The sequence below is a fragment of the Carassius gibelio genome, chromosome B11 (assembly GCF_023724105.1).
Source record: "Carassius gibelio isolate Cgi1373 ecotype wild population from Czech Republic chromosome B11, carGib1.2-hapl.c, whole genome shotgun sequence".
NCBI lineage: Eukaryota > Metazoa > Chordata > Actinopteri > Cypriniformes > Cyprinidae > Carassius > Carassius gibelio.
This window is the reverse complement of record NC_068406.1, coordinates 4,113,945-4,141,907: the sequence shown is the minus strand read 5'-3', so window position 1 is coordinate 4,141,907 and position 27,963 is coordinate 4,113,945. Positions and strand designations below refer to the sequence as shown.

General features: G+C 39.6%; 1 protein-coding gene across 7 annotated transcripts in view; it reads left to right on the top strand.

Annotated features, from left to right (window-relative positions):
- Positions 1-27,963, top strand: part of LOC127968142 (low-density lipoprotein receptor-related protein 1-like) — a 157,498-nt gene that overhangs the window by 38,084 nt on the left and 91,451 nt on the right. For all 7 annotated transcript variants that reach the window (XM_052569058.1, XM_052569061.1, XM_052569060.1 and 4 more), the window contains exons 4-15: positions 3,242-3,361; positions 3,694-3,822; positions 3,985-4,245; positions 19,687-19,849; positions 19,993-20,215; positions 22,012-22,201; positions 22,358-22,501; positions 25,291-25,527; positions 25,629-25,809; positions 26,017-26,239; positions 26,406-26,595; positions 26,706-26,831. In XM_052569058.1, coding sequence (XP_052425018.1) covers positions 3,242-3,361; positions 3,694-3,822; positions 3,985-4,245; positions 19,687-19,849; positions 19,993-20,215; positions 22,012-22,201; positions 22,358-22,501; positions 25,291-25,527; positions 25,629-25,809; positions 26,017-26,239; positions 26,406-26,595; positions 26,706-26,831 — 2,187 coding nt within the window. The remainder of the gene's footprint in view (positions 1-3,241; positions 3,362-3,693; positions 3,823-3,984; positions 4,246-19,686; positions 19,850-19,992; positions 20,216-22,011; positions 22,202-22,357; positions 22,502-25,290; positions 25,528-25,628; positions 25,810-26,016; positions 26,240-26,405; positions 26,596-26,705; positions 26,832-27,963) is intronic.

Here is a 27,963-nt window from a genome sequence, read left to right as displayed (position 1 = left end):
AAGTCTGGGCCTTTATCACCTCTGTTTGTGGATACTAGCCATGTTTCAGTCAAAACGTCTGATAAAAAGATGTTGATGCTCACAACGCTGGAATACATTAGAGAGGTATCTGTGAAGAGTCTGGTGTCCATCAGGTACAGTAGATAGCTGGAAGAAATTCACCACCATTCCTGAAAAAAAGTGACCATCCATAAACGCGAGATGTATAATATAATAATATTCCAGAAGGTCACAGAGAGCTTCAGGGTAACAAGGGTCTCCAGGGGTCTCTTGCATTGGCTTCAGACAAACACTGAACATGAATGATGTGCACAGCAGGAAACTCCAGCAAGAAGGAAGCCACTTGTTCCAAGAGGAACACTTATTGCCTGTCTAAAGGTTGCCAAAAACCACAAGGATAAGCCAGAAGACTACTGGAAGTATTGATTTGTTGATGGATGAGTCCAAAGTAAAACAGTTTGAAAAATTACATTTGGCAAAACCAACACAGCACATTCAATAACAGCAACCGCATCCCGACTGTAAAGCACAGGGATGGCGGTATAATTATTTGGTTTGTTTAATTACACTATTTGCTTTCCTGCCTCTGGACCAGGACAGATTGCCATCATTGATGAAACTATGAATGCTTTCTTATGTGAGAAATTCCTCTGATGAAGAAGACTGATCCACATTTACTGGAAACTGTGTGAGCATAACCCCAAATAAATCAATAAATAAACAAACAAATACAAATCTGCTGATTCCCCCCTAAAATATACAATGTTTAGTAGTTACACATTTTTGAGATATGACCTCAATATAGTTCAAATAGTGTATACAAGGACAGGAAAATTCTTAATGTGTTTTTATATTACGAATAACCTTGATTTACCTTTTGCACACACAGAGCTGTAGTCATACTTTTTAGAAATTCGTCTTTCGTTATTTAGGGATTTTTGATGTTGTAAGTAACACCTGATACGGTGATCATCTGTAACAATTCCAAAACTAAAACAGTCCTCCTCTCCAAGTTATTTTTTATTTTAAGTTTTAACATTTTGTTTTTGTGTAACACACACTTTCCCACAGTGCCACTCCTCATAGCTGTGGCTTTATGCCATATCCAGTCTTACCAGAGGGATTGCTTAAGATTTTGTTATTGCTTGTTTATTTGCTGATAGTGACATCAGAGCTGATAATTTTCCGTGCCTGCCTCTCTCTTAACTCCAGCCTCACCCACAGGTCTGTCTGCATGAGGAGATAAAATAAATATCTGAGTGAAATATCTTTAAAAAAACGATTTACACTTAAAAATGTATGGTGTTGACTGATAGATGAGTGCAGACAGTCTAGTCCTTATAATGTTTGCGTGGCTGAATGTAATGATGCTGGAAAGCACTTTGGTCAGTTGCAGTGGTTTTAAATGTGCTACAGAAATAAAATGTGTATAGTTGTATTGTATTGTAATGCACACCTCAGTAATCACCTTCTGTGTGAATAAGTATTAATATTAATGATTAATAATTTAGAATGACAACAGTTCATTTCTCAGTATGCACTTAGGTCTTTAAGTCCTGCACAGTTGCAAACTCTAGTATGTAATGTCCACTTTTCATGATCTAATCAAATGGATTGTTAATATAATTTCATATTGTTTCTACATTATGAGTAACTTTGTAAGCTGTAGTTGAGCAGTGTCTTCCCGGTGCTGTCCAGTGGCAGAAGCAGTGAAACTAAACTGCCTCCCTTCATAAAAGGCATTTTCTCCAAATTTGGATTGCTTGATTATCAAATTTGTGATTTGGAAACACTTTTAGCTCTGCACTGCTACATGTATGAGGACTTGTGTCACTTTAGATACTCATTAAAGAGTCGGTCCTTGAAACTGAAGACTATGTGGTCTGACCTTATAGCTTGAGGAACAGTGAACAGTTCAGTGGTCAGCAGAAGGTGCATTAGAATACTGGAACAGATGTTTGAAGACACTTTTAATCAAAGCTAAATCTGTAAATGTTTTGACAATATTCACGTCTCCTGGAAATCAAAATTCTGATGTCAAAATGCTGATTGTACACTCATTTTTTATTGCCATTTTGATAATGGTGAAACATGGAACTATTTAGCTTCATTTTGGGATGTAACCTTTGTGAAAAGTGTTTTAACCCATCATAGTACTTGTTACCATAGTGTGGGGAAGTGTGAAGTTAAGGCAAAATTTTTAGTACGTTTACACTCATCCACACACATACCTACTCAAAAATGAAACACACACTCATATACTTTATGTGGTAATTGTATATTGACACAGAATGTGTGTGCTGTTTGCTCTGTCACAATAGTCAACTACCTCACTGTCTACCAACAAAGGTGGTTGTCTTTTAAGGCAGCATCAGAAATGAAACCGAACCTCAAAAGCCTTAGCATATATAGGCTATGTTTGGACATTTTGGAGCAGTGTTCATGTCAGAAGTGGGCTTTTGATCCCTTAAAAGCTTCATACATAGACAGAGCTCACTGTTTGTGGACCAAGCATATGATTGGTATAAGGCTGTCTACATAAGGAGCTGTTAGCATAAACTATTAGATTAGCTTCTGCGAGCTGATGCAGTTTATCTAGAGGCTCACTTGTTTCTGACTGAAGGCTCAACGCCACTGTTGCCAACTCTCTCAAGACAAATAAGCAAAAAAATAACCTCAAGATAAAAGAAATGTCTGTAAGCCTAATGGATAATGTCCTGGCAGAAAATTACCAGTACCATTTATAAGCCTTAAAGGTACAGTAGGTAAAGTCTGGTTAATTATAAGACATCTTTAGTTAAAAAGAAATCCAAGTTTACTTGACCAGAAACAAATACCTAAAGAAGTCTTTATAAATTTTAAGTATACAGTAGTTAGAGATTTTGCATAATCGAAATGGGAATATACTGTATATAGAATGAAATACAAAAGTGCACTTTGGCGAATTATTGTATGTTAGATGTTAGCTTGATTCCAGTGTCTTTAGTCTAGCATGTCTTAGCATTGTCATTTAGCATGTGATGCAATTCTGTTATTACACTAAGTAAAAAAAAAACGTATGTGATTTGTATATCATATTCTTTTATGTGATATTTATCATTTGCGTTTTAGACCATGTAAGATATTTTCTGTTGTTGTTTTGAACTTTGCGGTAGTGAGTGTTGATGGGCAGTGTGAGTCTGTTTGGTAATAGATTGTGTGTTGTTTGACCTCTAGCCGTCCTCTGCTCTGATCTCTGTAGAACTGGCGCTCAACTGTACTCTCACTGGTTGCCAGGACAACTGTGCTGTCACACGCACCGGCCCCATGTGCTACTGCAAGAGCGGCTACGAGATCAGCCAAGATGGAAAGACCTGTAAAGGTCGGTTGCATTTACACACACTCTCATGATTATAGACTTCTATGAATGCAACAACATAGACTTACAGCGGAGAATGATAGAAGATCATTTTAATTGTATAATCAGTATGTATACTTAAAAAGATGAACAAAACATAGAATTAAGTAACATAAATCAGGTATTTTGTAAGGAAAATATACAGTCAGCCGGTCATTGTCACAAAATATTTTCCTATTATGCCATTTTAAGCCTTCTTTTTTTTAAGATTATGAAAGTCTGATTATACATTATTGTGCATATTACATGGCTACTATATATATATATTAATCTTATATCATTTCGTGTGGGTTCAGATTTTGATGAGTGCACGGTGTACGGCACCTGCAGTCAGACGTGCACAAATACAGATGGCTCGTACACCTGCTCTTGTGTGGAAGGTTATCTAGTTCAACCAGACAACCGCTCCTGCAAGGCCAAGAACGGTAAGACAAACATAACAGTCCAAGAAAACATTAAATATAGCTTCTCCATTTCTGTATTTACCTCACATATATGTATCCGCAGCAGCCAACACTTGAATTCATTACTACTGGGTGAACTGTTATTATATTTGAGATGAACCCGATCTCTTCCTCTGTCTGTAGTGCCTGTGGATCGTCTCCCTGTCTTACTCATCGCAAACTCTCAGAATATCCAGATCACATCTCTGAGTGGCTCCAGCAGCCCATCACTCTACATAACCACCAAACAAACCACAGCCATGGACTTCCTGTACACGCAGGAAACAGTTTGCTGGATTAATGTGGGTGATTCCCCCGCGGGCACACGACTGAAATGTGCTAAGATAACAGGCCTCAAGAGCTTCACAGATGAGAGAACCATCAACATCTCCCTCAGCTTACATCGTAAGTCACGCTGCTCTGATTCATTATACAATTCACATTCCTTACACAGGGTTGTAATAATTAAGGAAATTTATGCAAATCTTGGAAATGTTAATATAGTTCTTGTGGATTGAGTTTGTCTCAGTTTGTTTTGTTTCTTCATGTCATTCCAGACAGACTGGATGATGATCAGATCAGATCTCTGTGTGGAGCGCTAGCCGTTGTGCAAATTAGTGGCTAAAGGAATTTTTGGAAATGTAAACTGATATTTACTACTGACACACTACAGCAAAAGATTGAAATAACTGACTTAAAACCATTTTTTAGTTTGTGAGAATATTAGTGTTATTATTTTAGCCTCCACTGTATACCATGAACAGTGCATTTTCTAAAACATACCCATCCCATGCTGAATGTGTCATCATTATTGTTGCATTCAGCTTTAAAGGAATAGCTAAAGATTGTCTTTTTCCCTCCATTGAAAGTCCATTACACTAAAGCTTCCAGGTGTAAAAAGTTCATAAAGAGTTCTAAATCCAAATAGCTTTATATAATTTAATTTAGTTTTTTAATTCACAAATAAAAAATTATCAATGCACATGCTTAGGCGGCATAAAACATGGCAAACAGAAGCTCAAACATGCCTGTGCTATCTAAGTAGCCTATGGTTAATCTTCCATTGACCATATTTTATGTGTCTTAAAACCACTCAATTCATATAGATTACGTTTACAATGCCTTTTTTCAAGTAGGGATGCATGATATAATCGTAAAAATATTGTAATTGGCTGATAACAGCTTCAAACATAAACACAGACATTGGCCCGATATGAAAAAAATATATATAATAATGTTTATATTATATATATATATATATATATTATTTTATTTAAATGGGTTATGAAAGTGAAATACAAGGAGATCTAAAATATTTTTATTCTTAATACTCATTTGCATTAGACCATCTACAAAATTCTTTACCCTTCCCTTCTTCCCTTCCGTGGTAAAAGAAAGCAGACATTTTACTCTCTATACATAACAGTGTCACATTACATGGGGGCGAGGAGCAAGGAGATGCAGAAGAGTTCTTCAACGCACAATTTTAATTCAGAAGACAGAAGACATTTAACAGCTGAAAGTGAACTCAAAACTGGAACACTACTTATGCAGGACAAGACAATGTGAAAACGAGACACACCTGGTATCAAATGAGATTGCACGGGGAACACCTGGGATGAAATCAGTCAACACAAGACATAAACTAAGTCATGGAGAGAAAAACAAACACAAAATACGGAACAGAGTCTAACATAACAGCAAACACGCCAACATCCAATGGGGAGGGGAGGTGGGCGATGTGGAGGCCCTTTGTGACAGACACAAGGCAGCGGACCCCATTCAGGGCACCATGGGGGAGCAGGAGACTCGGGAGGCCATGGCGGAGCAAGAAACAACTGTTTCTCAATTCTGTCTGTCTGTCACCTGGCCTGATCAAGGTTTTGTCTAAGCCTTGTCTCCATTGTTCTGCCTTGCTGCTATCTGACCATGTATTGTCTGACTATTCTCAATAAAGCTGCAAATGGATCTAATGTCTTCTGATGTGTTACAAAAGAAGACTTCGCCACATAGCAATCCAGCAGCGATCATGCAACTATCTACGGAACTCTCTGCTCAGGTGTCTCAGCTCTCCCTGCACCAACACCAGTTAAACTGGCTCACCACACTAACCGAGGATCTGGTCGGAGCATTGGAAGGCCTCAGTCTGGCTCTAATTCTTCACCTGTTCCTAGCAACCCACTCCCGGCCCACTCCCGGTTCTGACACCCCCAGTCAGCCCACAACTCGCTTTCCCCGAGAGATTCGATGGAGAAACCGCTAAATGCAAGGGCTTCTTACTTCAATGTTCGCTATATACAACAGATTCCAGGCGCATTGCTTTTGTTTGTTCACTGCTGACCAAAAGAGTATTGGAATGGGCTACCGCTGTATGGAGGACTGATGGTTCATTCTTCTCCACCTTCAAAGCCTTTCTCAAAACTTTCTGTGAGGTTTTCTAATAACCGGCTGAGGGGAGAAGCGCACGTGACCTGTTATTAAACCTGACTCAAGGAAGGAGGTTGGCAGCAGAGTATGCTCTGTCATTCTGCACTCTGGCCATTCAAATTGACAATTTGATCCGTTCTCAATGTTCAGCTCGAAACATGCCTCATTCAGCCAATGAAGCCATCAGTGGGGCTGAACCTATGCCATTGGGATACACTCACCTCACACCTGAAGAACGAGAATGCTGTATGCAGAATCAAGTGTGTCTCTACTGTGGTCAGTCGGGGTCACTTGAAAATCTCCTGCCTGAACATTGACCGTGAAGACTCCCATTACAACCTCCATATCCAGCATAAACTTACCTGTTAAAATCCTTGTCAATGATGTTGCGATTAGCACCACCACTCTCTTAGACTCAGTTGCAGTGGGTAACTTTATCAAACGAATTTGTTCAGCGCCATTAACTGAAATTGACCCCTTGTTACTCTCCCTTGGCAGTGGAGGTGCTGGACGGATTCTACGTCGTCCTCTCACCCAATCATACCATTATCCTCAGACTACCATAGTTATGGACACACAATCCACTCATCTCTTGAAGGGAAGGACAGCTCACTCAATGGGGCACCACATGTCAAAAACAATGCCTTGTCAAGAGTTATGCGAACCTCCAGTAATGCATTTCTCTTTTCATCTACCGACACTAATACTTCACATCTGGCCCCAGAATACCCAGAACTTGCAGACGCCTTCAGTAAGAAGAAAGCATTACAACTTCCCACTCATCACTCTGTGAATTGTGCCAATCTGATGCCCGGCACCACTCCTCCTAAAGGCCGGATATTCCCGTTATCTCAACCTGAATCCGAAGCCATGAAGCATTATATTGACAAAGAACTCTCCAAGGGATTCATTCGGCCCTCCACTTCTCCTGCCTCAGCTGGGTTTTTCTTTAAGAAGAAGGATGGAGGGTTACAGCCTCAATGATATCACCATTGGTAGGGGTGTGGTCACATTCGGTCACATTCGGAGAAGCCGGCCCCTCGACCTTGTGGAAGACCCCTGCGACACCTGCTTCCTCACGTCAGGAGCAGCTTGCGGGGAGGGGCTCTGTTACAGAGGAGGTTCCTGTACCGCTGCCTCCTCACCACCAGAGGGATACATCCCCTGACTATTAACAAACTCTGATTCAGACTCCATTTCCCATCATTCCTCATACCTGGGACTGATCACTCACACCACACCTGACTACAATCACACCTCAACACTCTCCACACCTGCACCTCATTTACATGTGCGTGCACACACACACACACACACACAAACACACAAACACAAACATAATGACATATAAGCAGTCACCTAACATGAAGTCTTGATTTGGCCCGGCTGTCTCTTCTGAGCGTGATTGCCCGTGTTTGTTTTGTAGTGTATTGACCTTGGACTGTTTCTCGATTACCGAGTTTGTTACCTGCCTGCCCCAACTTGGATTGCCTTCTCTGAACTCTTATCTGTCTGCCGCCTGCCCTGATCTCTTGCCTGGTTAAGGTTCTGTCTAAGCCTTGTCTCCATTGTTCTGCCTTGCCGGTATCTGACCCCATGTTGTCTGACTATTCTCAATAAAACTGCAAATGGGTCTAACTCCACCTGATGTGTCACAACACTGTGTATCCCACAATTTCTTTATTTTAAGGTAATATTATGCCCATTGTTACATAAATCCCTAAAAGGGAGAAAGCACCACTTAACCTTCACCAGTACAAAAGACTGCATTCTCAACCAGCATACATCTATAAATGCAAAGCTGTTAGAATGGCAAACAAAATCAATACTGCTTTCCATGGGCATCACTACTGTAGTACATTAAATGCATCACTGACCTGTGTGGTGCAGTGTTACTTCAGCACATGTAGCAGCTAGCTGAACTGGTGTGCGTTTCCCAAAATCAACTATGGTTGCAAGTTCTGTCCTTACCAATCAAACTCAATGGAACTAACGACCATAGTTAGCTAAAAATGCTTTTGGGAAACACATCCCTGAACTGCAGGTGGTTAATGAATAAGATGTCCTTTTCATACAGAAATTGAATGCAAAAGAGTGACACTGTTTAGTAAATTCAACTCTGAGTTCTATGAAAGAGATGGAGTGAAAAAAGTCTGAAAGTATATGAAAGAAACATATTGAAAGATTTCTTAGGGAAGAGAACAGAAAAAGTTTGTATTGTTCGGGAAATAACTAGAAACTTGAATTGAAAAAGAGTTACATCATCAGAAATTGAAAGATGACCTGTGTTCCATATGCAAAAATACTTCAGATGCAAAGATGTTACTTAAAGTCTTAGGGCCCTATTTTAACGATCTGAAACGCAAGTGTCAAAGCGCGAAGCGCAAGTAACTTTGTGGGCAGGTCTCGGCGCTGTTGCTATTTTCCCGGCGGGATAAATGGCTCTTGCGCTCGGCGCAAATCTAAAATGGGTTGGTCTGAAGTAGCTTCATTATTCATAGGTGTGGTTTGGGCGTAACGTGAAATAAACCAATCAGAGCGTCATCCAACATTCCCTTTAAAAGCAGGTGCGCAAGTTCCATTATGGATTGCTATTATTATGGCGTATTTACCAGGCGCACGCCAGGAGTGGTTCACAGCCGAGGAGACTGGTGTTCTTGTAAGAGCAGTGAAAGACAGAGAAGTTGTGTTGTATGGGGATGGGAGAATAATTAGCCTGAATAATTTGTAAGCTAGATTTATGCCTATTTTTTTCACATCTTCGTGGCACACCACAATGATTTCCGTCATCTCATGTGTTAATATTTCTTTTAGTGTAACAATTTATGATTTGCAAAAATAACTGTTGCATCCGTGTAGATTACATGAGCAAAGTGTATGCGCGTTGTGCACGCTATACATTATGGTCAGGCATGCGCCCTTAAAATAGCATAATGAACAACGCGCATAATGAACAACGCGCAATGCGCCACTGACTTTAGACTAGGTTTTTTCTGGTCAGTGGCGCAATTGTTTAATGGAACAGCAAAATAGCACCAGGGATTGTTTGCGCCGGAACACGCCTCCTTTTTTGCGCTGAACCGCCCAGGGATCGTAAGTTCATTCACTAGTTTAGCGACGTGCTTCTGTGGAGGGAAAAGCGCGCTTTGCGCGGGTGCAAAATAGGAATGACACATGCGTCGGTGTACAAAGTCAATTGCGCTGGGTGCAAGATAGGGCCCTTAGTCTTAAAGGAGACCCCAACCATTTATTAAATAAAGTTTAATACAGAGGGCAAAAATAAAAATGGCTTTCTATTTATAATTGATGTCAGTTTTGATGTTAAAATCCTACTAACGATTTAAGTGCAATTCGGAAAACAAAAAATAAAGAATGCATTTCATGACATATACTTGTAAAAGATCTTCATTGGACTTAAACCAATGATACTGTTTTCTGTTAAATAAAGAATCCACCAACTTAACAATACAGTTATACTAATATACAGTACTTAAACCTGTGTGTGACAAAAAGTGATCAAGCACATGATGTCATCTTATGGTTTTAGACAAGAATATACCAAATAAATTATAATGATAATACTCATCATCATCATCATTTATATCAAAATTTTCACATTTTATCATTATTTTATGAATTTAATAATACAATTTTTAGAAGTGTTAAAATGTGTGCAATCTGTATTAATAATTTAACATTATAATAATCATTCATTGTCATTTAAATAAAAACAAGATGATTCCTGATTTAAACAATGATTGCAAAATAATTGTAAATGTTTTACCACTCTATAATCACCACTATAGGAATATTGTATTAGAACAACTTAGTTTTTGCTGTCAGCTGGTGCAGTTCCAGCATCAGTAACAAAGTATCAAAGATCTGCTGAGTAGCCGATTCATGCACTTATTTGCAACAAGATGTGGCTATTAGTGACAAGTGAGTGTGAAATCTAAGGCAGCACTTCCTGAATTCTCTTGTAATCCCAGAATGCACTGTAACTTTTGAAGTGAAAATAAATGTTTGAATAGAAGTATTTGTCAACTAAAACCACTCTTTTACTCAAATGTTTTTTTCTGTTTTGGGCCTGCTTTCTCTGTTATCTTCAGTAGTTGGAACACAGTTTTAACAGGAAATATTTCTGCTAACCTGGAGTTCATATTTTGGGTCTTACGACAACTCTGGCGCTCAGTTAACGGCCAGATGGAAATATAGGCCAGAAATATACTCTAGGCAAGGATGCAGACATGCAGAGTGTTTGTGTTCACATACTTTCTTAGAGTTCATTTCAGACCTGTCTCTTGTTGAGTTTGTGTAAAATGTTTAAGTGCTGGTTTAAGGTTTAAGTGCTGGTTAGTTTTAAAGCAGCCTCATTTTTCAGTGATTTCCATGTTCATGGCAGTTTGAACACGTTTCTTAGACACACGTTCACAGGTCAGTGGTCACAGGCGTGTCTGTGGCATTGTGCCCTTGCTAAGAGGGGATAAAGAGATCATTGGCTTCCTGTTGCCAGTTATTGAGTTCTTGCCCTCAATGTTAAAGATATGCCTGCCTGCTGTGCGTATGAGAGGAATAAAAACTAAACGGAGAATAATAATGAAGAGGTGGCATTTCTGACAGCTGAAGCATTCTGTAGAAGTGCCGTCATGAACTCGGGTTCAGATTTCTTTTGGCTGGTGGGTTTGTTGTGGCGGTCATACAGGAAATGTGTTTTTCTGTGATTCATGACCTCAGCGTGACACGCAGATGAGACGACCAGATGTTTTCCACTCTGCCTCTACTATTCTCTTTTATTTTTACCACACTGCAGGATAGTGCTGTATTCTGTATTTACTACAACATACTTTGTAGAATTCATCGAAATATAAATGTTAATGCATAAAGAATGTTTACCATGCTAGTTAGAAATCACAAATGATGACTAATATCTGTTAGATAGCAATATTAATATGATTTCTATAAATATATTGAGTTGAACCACTTATAAACAGCGTTTATAAGTTTACTATAGTCAAAACCTCTCTGTCAGGTATGGTAAACCTTGATCCCTGATAGAGGGAACGGAGATGTTGAGGGTACAAAAATAACGGTCGTTATTGAGAGCCCAAACACCTTAGGTGTGCAGAATTTGCATAGTTGGCCATGCCCATACATCTGGGTATTAATAGGCAAGCATGCTATCTGCTATCTGCTGAAGCTTGAAACACAGAGCAGCAGAGTGTGAGAAATCCTTATTTGTCTGGGAGAGCAGAAGACGTTCGTCCATTTTGTTGGGTAGAGAGTGGATATTTGCCAGATGGATGCTAGGAAACGGCATTTGAAATCAGTTTGATCAGCGCCGCTGCTGGGGAAGCACAATCTGGTTATTAAGTTCCTCAGAGGTGCCCGGAGGTTGAACCCTCCAAGGCCATGTCTAGTTCTCTCTTGGTATCTCACTGTGGTCTCGCAGGCCTTATAGAAATATCTGTTTGAGCCCCGTCAGTCAGTTGAGTTCAGTGTCCTCTCTATCAAGACAGCCCTCCTGACTGTGCTCACTTCTGTCAAGGAGGCCTACCTTGCCCACTGGGAGTGAGGGCTCCCTCTACCAGAGACATGGCTGCACGAGCAGCCCTGGCGAAAAGGCCCTCTCTATGAGATATCTGTAGAGCAGCAGGTTGGGCTACACCTAATACATGTGCTAGATTTTATAATCTACGAATGGAAATAGTTACCTCTGGAGAAGTTACTACTTTGGGAGACTGGCAGGGTGTAGAGCTTGCTACCAGTGCTACTCCCCCAGGGTAATTATTCCATTCATAGATTATAAAATCTAGCAAATGTATTTGGTGTAGCCCAACCTGCAGCTCTACAGATATCTGATAGAGAGGCCCGTTCGCCAGGGCTGTTGGTGCAGACATGTCTCTGGTAGAGGGAGCCCTCACTCCCAGTGGCAAAGGTATTCCTCCGGCCTGATAGGCTGTTAGGATCACATCCACAATCCAGTGGGAGATCCTTTGTCTGGAGACAGCATTCCCCTTCTGCTTTCCTCCAAAGCAGATAAAGAGCTGTTCAAAATGTCTGAATCTCTGAGTGTGATCTAGGTATGTGTATAGGGCTCGCACTGGGAGCAACAATGTTACCACCTGTCCCTGAGAGGAGTGGTGGGAACCTTGGGCACATATCTAGTCCGAGGTCTCAGGACAACGTGAGAGTTTGCCACCCTGAACTCCAGGCATGTTTAGTTAATGGAGAGGGCTCTGAGATCCCGCACCCTCTTGACAAAAGTGATCACAGTCAGGAGGGCTGTCTTGATAAAGAGGGCACTGAACTCAACTGACTGACGGGTCTCAAACATATATTTCTATAAGGCCTGCAAGACCTCAGTGAGATACCAAGAGGGAATTAGACATGGCTTCGGAGGGTTCAACCTCCGGTCACGTTTGAGGAACTTAATAACCAGATTGTGCTTCCCCAGCAGCGGCGCTGATCAAACTGATTTCAAATGCCATTTCCTAGTGTCCATCTGGCAAATCTATGCTCTCTACCCAACAAAATGGACGAACTTCTTCTGCTCTCCCATACAAATAAGGATTTCTCACACTCTGCTGCTCTGTGTTTCATGGAAACCTGGCTGAATGATGCCATTCTGGACAGCACGCTCCTTCTGCTCAGCTTTCAGCTGTTAAGAGCAGATTGCGATGCAGAATCAACTGGGAAATCAAACGGTGGTGTAGCATGCTTTTACGTCAATGAAAGGTGGTGTACAGATGTAACTGTGGTTTGAAGATGTGTTTTACTGATCTAGAAGCACTCTTCATTTACTGCATGCGCCGTGGGAGTTTCACTTATTTCATTTTTGGTAGTGTTTACAAAGTGTTTACAATACATTGACTCTGTTTTTATCATTCTTGGGGACTTTAATAAAGTCAATCTCTCATGTGAACTGCCAAAATACAGACAGCATGTTAAATGTCCCACGAGAGACAGTAATATACAAGATCACTGTTACCCAGCAATAAAAGATTCATGTTCTGTTCCAAGAGCAGCGTTGGGGCTGTCTGATAATTGCCTGGTTCATCTTATACCAACCTACAGACAGTAAAGATTGCATAGAGATGGAGCAATGAAACAGAGTGGGCTTTAAAAGCCTGTTTCGACCTCACTGACTGGAGTGTTTTTGAATCTTCTACCTGCTATCTGGACGAACTCACAGAGCCTGTAACATCCTATATTAGTTTCTGTGAGGATATATGCATTCCTACCATTACTTATCTAAAATTCAACAAAGATAAGCCATGGTTTACAGCAAAACTCAGACCAAAGAAGATGCCTACATAATTGGGGACAGAGTTTTGTACAGTCAGGCTAGGAACACACGGAATAAAGAGATTAATTTAAAATTAAATTAAATTAATTAGATTAAATTTATGCATTTAGCAGACACTTTTATCCAAAGCGACTTACAGTACATTCAGGCTATCAATTTTTACCTATCATGTGTTCCCTGGGAATCTAAAAGTTGGAAGATCCAGGCACAAGAACAGCTTCTTTCTCCAGGTAATCTTCCAAATGAATAGTTAAATGTTCCCCACTTATGAAATAAAAATGTGCAATATCTTTATTTATTTGTTACCACCTCCATCCTGACCTGAATAGTGGTATTCACCACTGCTGGTGAAAGATCTGAGTTCCTCCTGGTTGTGTATAGGGACCAAATATGAAGGTTCCAGAGATCCGGGCACGGATGCCAAATTGTGCCCTTCCCCTGAGAAAGGAGGTCCTTCCTCAGGGGCATTTGCCAGGGAGGAACTGATGCCATGAGCACGAGCTCCAAGTACCAGATCATGTTGGGCGAATAAGCGGCCAGAAGCAAGAGCTTTTCTTCGTCTTCCCTGATTTGCACAGTGTCTGTGCAATGATGCTCACTGGGGGAAATGCATACTCGAGTAGGCCATTACATCCGTGCCGATGGGTGCCTCGGTCAGGCAGTACCACAACTGGCAATGGGTCTAGTCCGACAAAGCAAACAGGTCCACCTGTGCCTGGTAGAACCGACTCCAAATCAGCTAAACTGTTTGGGGGTGAAGCCTCCACTCGCCCATGAGCGAGACCTGTCGCGAGAGGAGATCCGCTACATGATTGAGGTTGCCCAGGATATGAGTGGCATGCAGAGACCTGATTCTGTGCTGGCTCCAAAGAAAGCGATGGTGGGCAAGTTGTGACATGTGGTGGGAGTGAACACCATCCTAGTGGCTGATGTATGCAACTATCGCTGTGTTGACTTGGATCAAGGGTTGAAACCTCCTCAAAGCCAAAAGCACTGTCAACAACTCCAGGCTATTGATATGCCAATGCAGCCGAGGGCCTGACAAGATGCCTGATGTTGCATGCCCATTACACACAGTGCCCTAGCCTGTCTTGAGAGCATCTGTTGTAACAACAATGCATATGGACATCTGTTCTAAGGGCACTCCTGTCTGTAGAAAAGATATGTCCTCCTAAGGACTGAAGGTACGGCGTCACAACGGTGTGATGTTCATGCGGTGTCAACCATGACGTCATGCCTATCTCGGAACTTGGGTACCAAGCCAGTGCTAAAATGGTCTCATATGCATCAGTCCCAGCAGTGTAACTGTGGGCTGAGAGTGCCATATGCCCCAGGAGCCTCTGAAAGTTTTTGAGGCACCGCTGTTCTCTGCTTGAGAGCCCTCAAGCATTTCAGCACTGACTGAGCACCATCCTGAGCGAGGCGTGCAGTAATCTAAACCAAATCCAATTCTACAAAGAGAATAGAGATGCTCTACACAGGGGAAAGTTTGCACTTTTCCCATTTGACCCAAAGTCCCAATCGGGCTAGGTAATCAAGGACCATGTCCCTGTGTGCTTAAACCGATTCTCGCGAGTGAGCTTGGATCAGCCAGTCATTAAGGTAATTGAGAATACAAATCCCCACTTCCCTAAGAGGGGGAAAGGGCAGTTTCAACAATCTTCATGGCAACCTCTGTCTGAAGAACAGCCACAATCTCGCCTCGTGCTGAGGAAAAAACAATGCCCCTGAACTTGTGCATCCGCCTGTCAAACTAAATCGCATAGCTGAGCTGAATGGTTCTGAAGACCCATTGGGAAGGATTGGAGAGGCTTAACCAAGCATCCAGATACCCTGCCAACTAGGGTTGTGAACCTACACTTGTCTCACGGTTCGGTTCGGGCTACGATTATCATGTCATCGATTTGGTTTAATTCGATATCACGATGCATCACAATGCATCACAATGCATTGACAATGCACTGCAATCTAATTTTTAGTTTTTATTTTACTTTACATTTATAAAATTTTGTAAAATACAAGTATAGATATATAAACTGTTCATGACCTGGTTTCCTAATTTAGTGGTATTACCCCCTGCTAGTGATGTGAGATTTGAACCAAGGCATCGGAGCTTGTGTCGAGAATAAATGGGCATGCCTGATGAAGCCTTGATTCGAAGCTTGTGTTGTGTTGTTAATTGTCACAGTAAATCACGTGAACAATAACAGAATAAAACACCTTCTAAAAGCCCTATTTGCCCTATTTTTTTTTTTTTTAGTACCTTGAGGGTCTGGCCAAAATTTCAATTTTATTATGATACTGTAAGTACAGACATTTGATGCAACTAGATCATTTTATGCTAAGTAAAAGGTTACTATTATTATGTTAATAATTTATCAAAAATATCCAAAAGGGTTAAAAATGGAAATTGTACTTTATAGGAAATCATGGGACAGCGAAGTGTACCTTATTTGTGGAAAGTGACTGATTGTTCCACCCAAGGGAATTTAATTGGCTTTCTAAATCACTCTCACACACTTGTGCTCAAATGTGTGGCCCGAATCTGCTGGGATGGGTTAAGTTGAGCCTGTAAGATACAGCATGCACTCTTCCGGAAGCCATTATCCGTATGTATATATGTCTCTATATTTATGTGTGTGTTTTATGAGTGGTTTTTGTAGGTTGCTGGGGTTTGCTGCAGCATATTTATATTCTGTTTTGTGGAACATTTTCCAGACACTGTGGTCGGCATGTAGCGACCCAACCCCCACCACCACCATCAGTCTGCGGCTGTGGAGTTTTATCATGAAAATATGAAAACTGACACGTACAGGTGGAGATGTTTAGACCATCTCTCTCTGCAATCTTTTCGTCATCACTTTGTGATCTCTTAAAGAAATGTATGTGTCTCTTAGCATCTTGGAAAATGACAAAGTGACGTGAACCAAAATGTCATGTACAAGTTTTTTTGTCAGAGATGTCAGAGTGTTATTGAGTTGCAGCATTCCAGTAAAGTTATTTCTTACATGTAAATTTGGTGTGTCTCAGAATAAATAGAGGGAAAACAGGATGTGCGATGAAGTAATGTGGAATAAAGCAGAAGGGAGCGGCTCTCTGACATAAGGTCTGCTTGGTGAAGAAGTTTCCAGAAAGCCTCTTAAACAGTCTTGTGATTGAATCGGCTCACACTCCAGGGCTTCCGCCACATGTTTTTGGCTCTGCCAAAATTCAGGGCATTGTTTTGGTTTTAATCTCTCTTGATCAAACCCTCACCCTTTTTCTCTAGCTATAGTTGTGACACTATGAGGCTTTTGGAGCTAACTGAGTTTGACATCAGACTTTAATTCGTTACACTGGTGTGCAGTCTGACCGCATCTATTGGAAGCAATCCAGCCTAACTTGAAGAATTGCTATTAATGCTTTTTATGCTAATTATGGTACAATGAATTTTAATTGCTTAGTGTCTTCAGTCAGTAGTTTTTACCAGTCAAAATCAACATCATGTGTGTTAAAATTCGATTGTACAACCATAGAAACATGAGGGAAAAAAGGAAAGTTAACAATGCTTCCCATTTTTATTGTTTCTTATCCTTGGTTATTACCTACTTTGACACAGTTGCAAAGTGGGGATTTTGTGCATTTTTTTTTTGTGAAGACAGTTTGAAAAGAGATTGCAAACAGGATTGGGGCAGGATCTCAATCCAACTCATTATACACTGTAGCACAGCCACAATGTAGTGTCTAGTCAAAGCAATAATCTCTGAGAATCTGTGGTTTACAGTGATCTTAGAGCATGTAGTTCTTCAGCAATGTTTAGCAGATCGATTAGCGCTAAACACTTAGTTGCAGCAACACAAAACTGATGTGTGTTTCTAGTGTATTTTACAACATCTTCAAATGTGCTCAGCCCATCATAATCAAGAAAAATTTTGTTTTACAAACTTATCTTGATGAGACAGAGACCAGGAGAGGAAGAGCCAGAGGGTGGTAATCCAAATCAGAATGATCTATAAAAGTTCACAGTGACACACAATAGAATCCAACTGTTTGCTTGGTGCAAGTGTCAAATACGTCCATCTAGCACAATGATTAAATTAACACCATTTGAATAAACCATGCTTAAAAAACAAAAAACAAAACTGATAACACTGAGCTTTCTATTTTTTATAATGCAACATAATTTCAGTATTTAAAATGTAAATTTTAATTAATTTAACAAAAATGTGTTCAGTGTGGACTAGCCCTAACACTGGATCTTAACCTGGTGTAACAACTTGTTTTACAAGAGGCTTTTTTCCTGCTTCTAATACTAGATGTGACCATTATGATTGCAAGTGACAGTGTTTAGTTTCTATTTGTGAAGTGTCATGCTGGGTAAGTCTGAAATACCACCTCAAACATCAAATATGTTTTTCTTTGATTGTCACACAAAATTTTTGCCTTCAGTGTGGACAGAAATATGACTTATGTCATAGCTGTAAACCTGGTTGGCCAGGACAGATGCCAGATCACTTGACATATTGTCAGATGGCCTTAGTTTTGAACTCCAGAAATCATTCTTGAAATGTCACACTGTCTGCAGATTGCAGCTTTAAACAAAGTCCACTATTAGTAAAATAAAGTTTCAACATGTAAACACAGTTTGTTAGCCTCAAAGTATGTTCATATGAAGCTGTCTCGGGCAGTGACATCTAGAATCATAAGAGCGTTTGTTTTCCTTCAGTGTAGAGGGAAGGTTGTGTCACAAATGGAATTTTTTACCCTCCTTCCACTGAGACCTACAATTTTACTAGGAATTACAATGAGAGCGAAGCCAGGTTCCTCGGCCCACTGTTTCTGTGGTTTGTCTCTGTGGCGTTCCTCTATTCTTGCATTGTTCAGACAGCAGCAGCTGCTCTAAGACCCATTCGTCTTCCTTAGCCTTCATTTGTACACTTGCTCTTTTCTCCTTCTTTTGCTGTTTTTGATCTGTGTTTTTAATCACTGGCTTTCAGTCCGGGCAGCTGGAAAAGTTTAAGCAGGACTCGGCTCTTAAGTAAACAACACCTTTGGGGATACAGCCCTTGATTCCGGTAAACGTCTGGCTCTGGCACAATGGCCAACTTTCCTTTGTAGAGGCCAACACTGTCTCTGTCTCCACCCCTCAGCCTTCAATCGCTCCAACTGTCTGGATTTTCCTGCATCTCCCGCACCATTTTACCCAACAGTCACCGGTTCTATGTCTTTCTGTGCCTGGTTTTTACAGCCACTTAATGGTTAAATGAGCAACATCTCATTAAAAGATTTGGTATGTCTGAGGTTAAAGTAGGGGAGGTTCAGATACTTTGAAACTTTTGACATTTTAAGGTTAGAATGAGGTGTATTGAGGAGGTGGGAAGCTGCAAAAGAGCAAAAACCCATGGTTAGCCACTGCGATAGCAGCTGTTAAAACAACTATTTTGGAAATTGCGTAACATGCACAGGCTTCCACAGAATCCCCAGACTCAGCTATTTAAAATAGAAAGAGCGTCATTGTAGAAGTGAAAAAGGGGAATGTGTATGCGAAACCACAGTATTATTATCATTAGCACTATTTTAAAACAGATTCACAGAATCATTAAATCATAAAACTTCTTGAGTTGGTATGTGAACACTTACTCTCAACTAGTCAAACACCAGTGTTTATATGCTTTTACCTGCACATAAATAAATTTACATATAGCATGCTTTTGATTAACTTTCTTAATAAATTTAATCTTAGTGGACAAGATTTTGTTGAGGCTTGAGTCTGAGTTAAGACTGAATTAACATGCTCTCAGTGCCATGACAAGATGAAGAAAATTGTGTCTTGGAGACTCAAGAACAAGACCAAAAACCTAGTTTTTGATTTTTGTCTTTGGACTCATTCTTGACTCAGACTCAAGAATTTATTTTATTTCTATATTTTAATGTTTAAAATGGTTTATTCTGCAAATAGTTTACAGTCTTGTTTTACAATTATTTCAAATTAGTCCTCACAATTTAAACTGAGATAATTATTTGGACTGGACTGTATGTTTAATTATAATATTCAACAGAGATTTTACCCACAGTAAGCAAAATTGTATGAACAGGTTTTACTTACATTTCTCCCCATTCCCCGTTTTTTACAGATGTAGAACAGATGGCAATAGACTGGCTCACAGGAAACTTCTACTTTGTTGATGACGTGGATGATCGAATCTTTGTGTGTGATAAAGATGGAGCCACATGTGTGACACTGTTGGATCAAGAACTCTTCAACCCTAAAGGCATTGCTCTGGACCCAACTATGGGGTATGAACATGTTCAAACTCACACTTCCTCCATGTACACAACTAGCTACCTGAATATTTATAGTATTTGCTAAATAGTCATTTGAGGTATACTGTACATCAGGATTACTCAGGAGTAACCTTCCTCAATATTACCTTCAACAGAAAGGTTTTCTTCACCGACTACGGGCAGATCCCGAAGGTGGAACGTTGTGACATGGATGGACAGAACCGAACAAAGTTGGTGGACAGTAAAATTGTATTCCCGCATGGCATCACCCTGGACTTGGTCAGCAGATTGGTCTACTGGGCTGATGCTTATCTGGACTACATCGAGGTAGTGGACTATGAGGGCAAAAACAGACACACCATCATTCAAGGACTGTTGGTAAGGAGCAAATACCAAGATCATTTTAAGATGTCCTTAAATATCCTGATGTTCTAAAAACACACTCTTATAAGTTGGTAAAAAATATTACATGTAACTCTGCAAGAATGTGTTTTGCTCAAGAACTAATTTCCCTATTGTTTTGAATCATTTAATAGAAAGTGAGTTGCTAAATATAACATTTAACAACGGACAACTTCCCTTTATTACTGCTCTACAAATTATGTTTTATTTACAAAGTTTGACAGGGGAACATTCAGATAATTAAACTAATTAATACAAGATGAGCACAATTCACAAAGTAAGAGCTGTATATGTACACAGCAGACTTAACTCTGTTCCTTGACAGTTTTTCAGCATCCCTCAACCAACCCATCTTATATCTCAAGTACTCTGGGTTTGGGCCAAAATTCCAATATCAGAGTCTTCCCCTCGGACAGCATGCCAATTACACATAACCTTTACTTTGTTTATGATATGTAAGTTTGAAATTGTGAAACATTGGGTTTGTAGATAGCATGAACATGATTTTATTCTTCTCAAAATTTCAACAAAGTTGGGGAGGGGAACAATTAAACTAATTAATACAAGAAGAGCACAGCTCACAAAGTAAGAGCTGTATATTTGCATGTTTCAAGTCAACAGATAAATATTCTGTGCATTTATCCCAAACATTAATGTAGAAAATTTTAAATAGAAACTTACATTTTCTGTAAAGCTGCTTTGCAACGATTTGTATCATGAAAAGCACAATACAAATAGACTTGGATTGAAATTTGAATTTATCTCTATGATTCATCTTTTCTATTCGTCCACCAACCACCTCTTAATCTACCCATCTTCTTAAAGTTTATTTATTAAGCACACGTAAAAGCAACAGATGTTGCACATAACTCATTACAATAAAGACAAATGCAATGCTATCCATCCAAACATTTACCACACAAACATCCCTCCACACATTCATCCTATTGCACTTCAGTCCAGATGTCAGGCTCTTCATATTCTCTTCAGACATGTGTCCAAATTTCAATTAATAAATTAATTCATTCATACATTTACTATCCATCCATCAATTCATGCATCTGCCCATTATCTACTTAAATGTCTATATGTTCAGTAATCTGAATTGTACCTTCTAAATATCCATCCATCATTTCATCCATCCAAACATCTAGCTGTTAATTCATCTGACTATCTATTAATTTGTCCATCTGTCCATCCATCCATCCTCATGTCCATCATCCACCTTAAAATCCACCAGTTATTCAGTTCTGTTATCTGACTCTGTTCATTTGCCCATCCATCCATCCATCCATCCATCCAAAAATGTGGCCACCATTCATTCATCCATCTCAATGTCCATCAGTTCAAAAGTCCATCTCTCCATCTGTCCATCCCTCCATCCATCCATCAGTCCAAATGTCCATCCATCATCATCCACTTTAAGATATGTTCAGTAATCTGTCCATCCATCCATCCATCTGTCCATCATATCTCACTGCGTTGAGGGAGTCTCTTATATTGGATAGATATATGTACTGTGAAAAATGCTTTAGTAGGTGAAAGAGACAGTAGAGTTTCATTACTGCTACTGAGTCATTTTATTAAAGCTGTTTATGTCAGTGCATTAGCCTGATTCCTTCCTCTCTGTTTGAGTTATGGCTATCATTTAGTTCATTAGCCCAAGGCTAATTGGTGTGTTTATGCTTGTGTCTTGCTCACTCAAGCCAGCAAAGCAAACACAACTTCCCAAATAATAGAACTAATTGAATAATGGTTCTTTTTTTTCTCAGATTGAGCATCTTTATGGGCTCACAGTGTTTGAGAACTATCTATATGCCACAAACTCCGACAATGCCAACATGCAGCCTAAAACCAGCGTGATTCGCGTCAATCGATTCAACAGTTCAGATTATCATGTGGTCACCCGTGTTGACAAGGGAGGAGCTCTACATGTTTACCACCAGAGACGTCAACCCCCTGGTATTGAACTGTGACTCTTCTAATGTTGTTGAATACAAATATTGAACTAGTATATTGCAGTATACTTGAATAAACTTTTAAAATGCAGCCATTACACTGCAGTCTAGCTCCATCTCAGCTCAAGCTCAGTCTAACTCTCCTGTTCTTCTTCTTCAGTGCGGAGTCATGCCTGTGAGCCAGATCAGTTTGGAAAAGCTGGAGGTTGTTCAGACATCTGTCTGTTGGGCAACAGCCACAAGAGCCGGACGTGTCGCTGTCGGTCTGGCTTTAGCCTGGGCAATGATGGCAAATCGTGCAAGAGTGAGTGACATTGTAATAGATTCTACTCTATCTATCGATTCACCAAAATAGTTTAACTTAGTTTTGCCTAACTTAGAATTTTACTCAAATGAGAGTTAAACTGCCGAGTTCAATGTTTATTAATTATGATGTTTTTTAACTAGTTGCTGTAGAAAGGTGACTATGGCATTATTGTAGATTATTGTAGACATTTTATTTGGACGTTTCAAGGTAAAACCATAGTATTCTTCATGATATTTTAATGTTGTTACATAAAGTTATGCAAATTCTTAAGTTCCAGTTGGTCATGGAATGTGTTCCACTTGCCCTGTATCTTGTTGTTATCAGATGTTATTTCCAGTCAAAACACATTTCACTCTGCAGGGGTGTATTCCAGAAAGCAAGACTTACCTTCACATATTCCCTATACTCTTGGTTGATTAACCCAAACCTTGATTACTTGAGGTATACTGGTTCCCAAAACGTGTCCAGGAGTAAGTTCAGTCAACTCAGAGGTGCATCTCCACCTAGTTGTTGGTTGTGCAGTCATTTTCATATTTTATTATATTGTTTAATATTTATCGAACCTGAGCTGCTGCGCTAAAAGCACCGAATCCTAAACACTAGCCCACCAGGGATGGGCCCGATTATTATGATGTGTCGATTAATTAATGTAATTAATTGCAAAATAAATTTTACTGTGAAAATACACACAAAATAATATTTAAAGCATTTTTTATGTCAAATGAGAAAGTACTTGACAAATTGTAGCTTTAGAAAGAAATATTTTATTTGATTTAACATAAAATGTTTTATACATAGACATTTAAGGCTATAGTGGCCTAACTTTGTTACATCATTAACTATAGAACATAAAATAATATAATTTGAGAAATTTTTTTTTTACCAAGAATGTCACTAGAAACAAAAAACAGCTTTGTTACCAACAGTCTTCAAAATACCTTCTTTTGTTTTCCACAAAAGAAAGGTTTGAAATGAGATGGTGATTAAGTTTTTATTCACACCTTGTTTAGTTCCATTGACTCAAACTCAAGTTTGTTTCCCCACTTAATGGGGACTTAAAATCGTGCAGTGTAATGTCAGTGTAGTCACAAATAAGCAGAATCAATGATAATCAAGTAAACTACTACCAAAGTAGGAGCAAACTGGGTGAAGACATGCTTTTTTTTGGGGGGGGGGGGGGGGGGGGGGGGTGTTTCATATTGTCGTAAGTACCAGTAAACTGACTATCCCAAACCTTAGCAAATCACCTTGCATGATTCATTTAAATACTCTCCTCCCATAAATTTTGCATCTAAACAGGAAACTCCCAATAATAAAAAAAAAAAAAAAAACACAGTCAAACAAAAACGCACCTTCTCATTGCTAAAACTTCATAGTCACTCTCTAGAAATCCTGTTGAAAAAAACAAAACAAAAAATGACAAAACCTGTATGCTGGTTAGGTTTGTTTTGAAGCATGGAAGCTGATTTGAGCTGGTTTAAGCTGGTTATGAGCTGGTCCTGATCAGGAGCTAGTTGCTTAGGACCATCTTAGGACCAGCACATGACCAGCTTAAACCAGCTCATAACCAGTTTATAATCAGCTCAAACCAGCTGCCATCCTTCAAAACATAGCTAATCAGAATATGCTTTTTTCAACAGGGAAATCGTGACATTATGTTTTTAAGAGCAAAAGAGAGATTGCGCTGGTCCAAGCTGTTAGTAAATCCACTCCTAAGTCTGCTGTGGAGCTCAACTCAAAACAGTGAGAATATTTCTTAAAAACCTAAAATGACAACTGGGACAACCTACAATCTTTACAGACATGTGTAGACAGCAGCCATTGTAAGTCCACAAGACTACAAGTGCACATGAAGTGTATCATTGAAATAGGGTCCTTATGAGGTAGTGACTGAATTATTCATTCAAACATGTTCCTTTAAAATTTGCAATCATTCATGTGTTGCTGGAAGACACACAATGACTTTGTTGTGAATTTGTTTGGAACTATTTGGCACTATGTGTCAAAATTCAGTTTAAAATGTAATCTACTCGGATGTTGCTTAATTAAATATATGAGAATCATGGGTTTCAAAGGATGTAGTTAAGCAGTAAGGAATGAAATGTCATGATTTATGGTGAAAGGTTATGGCTAGATGCACATCCATTTTAAAGTTGGGCCACATCTTTTGTTCATTATAAAACTGGAAAACAGCCTTATTGAGCATTAATAATTTTAAGCTTTTGCACATTTCTTTTCTTATAGTTCTTTGTGTTGATGCATATCAGTGAGACTGGAGGTTTGAAACACACTTTAACTGAATCAGTTTACAAAGATGAAGGTCTTTCCAATTATCCCAAATATTGATTTCCAGTAGTTTGCTTTGAATATGCAATGAACCATTGATAGCATTGATTTGTGACTTTTCAGTGACCTCTGAATACATGACCTTGAAAAAAACACGAAAAGGAATTGGAATTGATTGTACGAAAGACATTAATACCATCAGCATAGACTTCCTCTTCACCAGATGAATCATTCTGATAAATTTGAATTAATTTGGAAAAGTTTAATGTCAAGCCATATAAAACCACGTAATACCAACATGAATACAAAGAGAACATTTCTACAGCCCAGCAAATCTTTCAAACCTTTTGTTTGTGATTGACTTTCTTACAATATGACCCTAAACCGACACATTTGAGTAATACTCTATCCTATCTGAGCCGAAACATTAATTGAGTTAAATATTTATATTCAATTATTTATCTGTTTAATTATATTTTTGATATCTATTAAATCCCCAGAGCCTGAGCATGAGTTATTCCTGGTGTATGGCAAGGGTCGTCCAGGCATTATCCGTGGTATGGACATCAACCCTAAAGTTCAGGATGAATACATGATCCCCATCGAGAACCTGATGAACCCTCGAGCTCTGGACTTCCATGCACAGAGTAACTTCATCTACTTTGCTGATGCCACCAGCTATCTGATTGGCCGACAGAAGATTGACGGCACAGAAAGAGACATCATTCTTAAAGAAGGTGCTGTTTTTTTTTTTTATTTCCAATTTGTCTTATTACTAGTATTATTAGTGTTGTTATGACTTATTCTGTAATTATTCTGACTTATTCAAAATTTTCAGGTATTCACACTGTTGAAGGAATCGCTGTGGATTGGATGGCCAATAATCTTTACTGGACAGATGATGGTCCCAAGAAGACCATCAGTGTCGCTCGGCTTGAGAAAGCTTCTCAGACCAAGAAGACTCTCATTGAGGGCAAGATGACCCATCCTCGAGCTATTGTGGTGGACCCTCGGCACGGGTGAGTTCCTGATCTAGAATAAATAAGGTGATGAAAAAAACTCTACAATTTCAGAATGCACAACCACAAGAGACTTATAGCATATATATATATATATATATAAAAACAGCAGCTACAGCAACATAACACAAGACACAATTGCTAAAGCAACCATTCAGTTTATAAACAAGGATCTTTCAAGTGTTGAAATATTTCTTCCTCTTTTAGCTGGATGTACTGGACTGACTGGGAGGAGGACCCAAAAGAGAGCAAGCGAGGGAAGATTGAGAAGGCCTGGATGGATGGAACCAACCGGAATGTTCTGTTGACTTCTAAGACTGTTCTTTGGCCCAACGGCCTGAGTCTGGACATCCCTCAGGGCATCCTGTACTGGGTGGATGCTTATTATGACCGAATCGAGATGGTCTATCTCAACACCAGTGCACGCAAGGTGCTCTCACACTGCTGATTAAATAGATAATATTACAAAATATTAGACAATAGAGAACATATGTATGCATTTAAGAATGGAAAACAAGAGATAACGCTGAAAACACTAGAACAGGCAATTCATTCATTAGTTGTCAATTACATAATACCATATTCTTTCTTCTTAGACGGTTTATGATGGGCAAGAGCTGAATCACGCCTTTGGCCTGTGCCACTACAAACACTTTCTGTTCTGGAATGAGTACCGCAGTGGCAGCATCTATAAACTGGACCAGAACACCAAAACAGTCACTTTGCTACGCAACGAACGGCCACCCATCTTTGAGATCCGCATGTATGATGCCCAACAGCAGCTAGGTAATTTAAAATGTTTTTTTGTAGAATGCCCATGCAAGACAAAATTTCCTAGTAGGAATCCAGAAAGTTTGGCTGTTGAATGTTAATCAGATGTTATCCCTACATCACAGGAAGTAATGCGTGTAGAGCAAATAACGGCGGCTGTAGTAGTCTGTGTTTGGCCACTCCCACAGGCAGGTCATGTGCCTGCGCTGAGGACCAATTACTGGATCCAGCAGACAACACCAGCTGTAAAGGTAACGTAGACTAGCAAAACATCCCACCACTCACTGGTGCACCCATGTCGCACACAAAATTGCAATTCAGCGTAATACTGTCTTTAATCTTTGCCAGCATTATGAATGTGGACAGGATTCACAAAGACGGGTCGCTCTCTTGGTTGTTTTGGTAACTAACACTGTTGGGAATGTTACTTTAAAAAACTAATTAGCTATAGTTACTCACTACTTCAACCAAAAAGTAACTGAGTTAGAAACTGAATTACTCTATAATAAAAGTAACTCGTTACCAGGGAAAGTAACTATTTGCGTTATTGTTTTTTTATTTTTAAAGTTGCTATATGTCAAAGAATTTGTATTTTTTGAGCAGTTTTAACAAGTCAGTTGGAATGAGTAGAACAGACAGGTGTTCGTACATAACTTTCGATATTTATTGCACGTCAACAGACAGCAAGAGTTTTATCCTGCACTTCAAGTATTTGTAAGAAAAGTCTTTTTGGCCTCTAGCTTTGCAGATGCGTGTGTCATTGTGAGATGCTTCATTAAATTAGAGTTGCTTACAACGGATGTTGAAGTCTTCGCTCCTGGACATAATGTACACATTACATGCACGTTCTTGCCTTTGACCACAATGAATTTGAAGTAGTGCTTATGTCTTCACCTTGAAAATGCCAACTTTTCATAGGATTGCTCCTAATTCACCATCTCTGCTTCTGCTGCGAATCTCTGTTTAGCTGTTGCGTGTGTGTGTGTGTTTGGCCGCTGGCACCTGTGCTGGCATGTGTGTAAAATGAAACACATGACTCTGCCTTAGCCAATCATAATCGCTTATTTCATTATTAACCCACCTCCTCACTAGCTGTGTGAACCAGGGGTGCGTTCGGATTATACAGTTTATTCAATCAATGCATAGTAACGCACCGCATTTAACGTCCAGTAATGTTAACGGCGTTGTAACGATGGGAAAAGTAATTAATTAGATTACCCCGTTACTAAAAAAATAACATTGTTACCTAACGTCATTCTTTTAAACAGTGTTATTCCAAACACTGGTAACTAAACATTAGGGGTGTGATGAGACACTTATCCCATGAGACGAGACACAAGACTGGGTTCACGAGACGAGACAAGATTTTGAGAAATCTTCAAT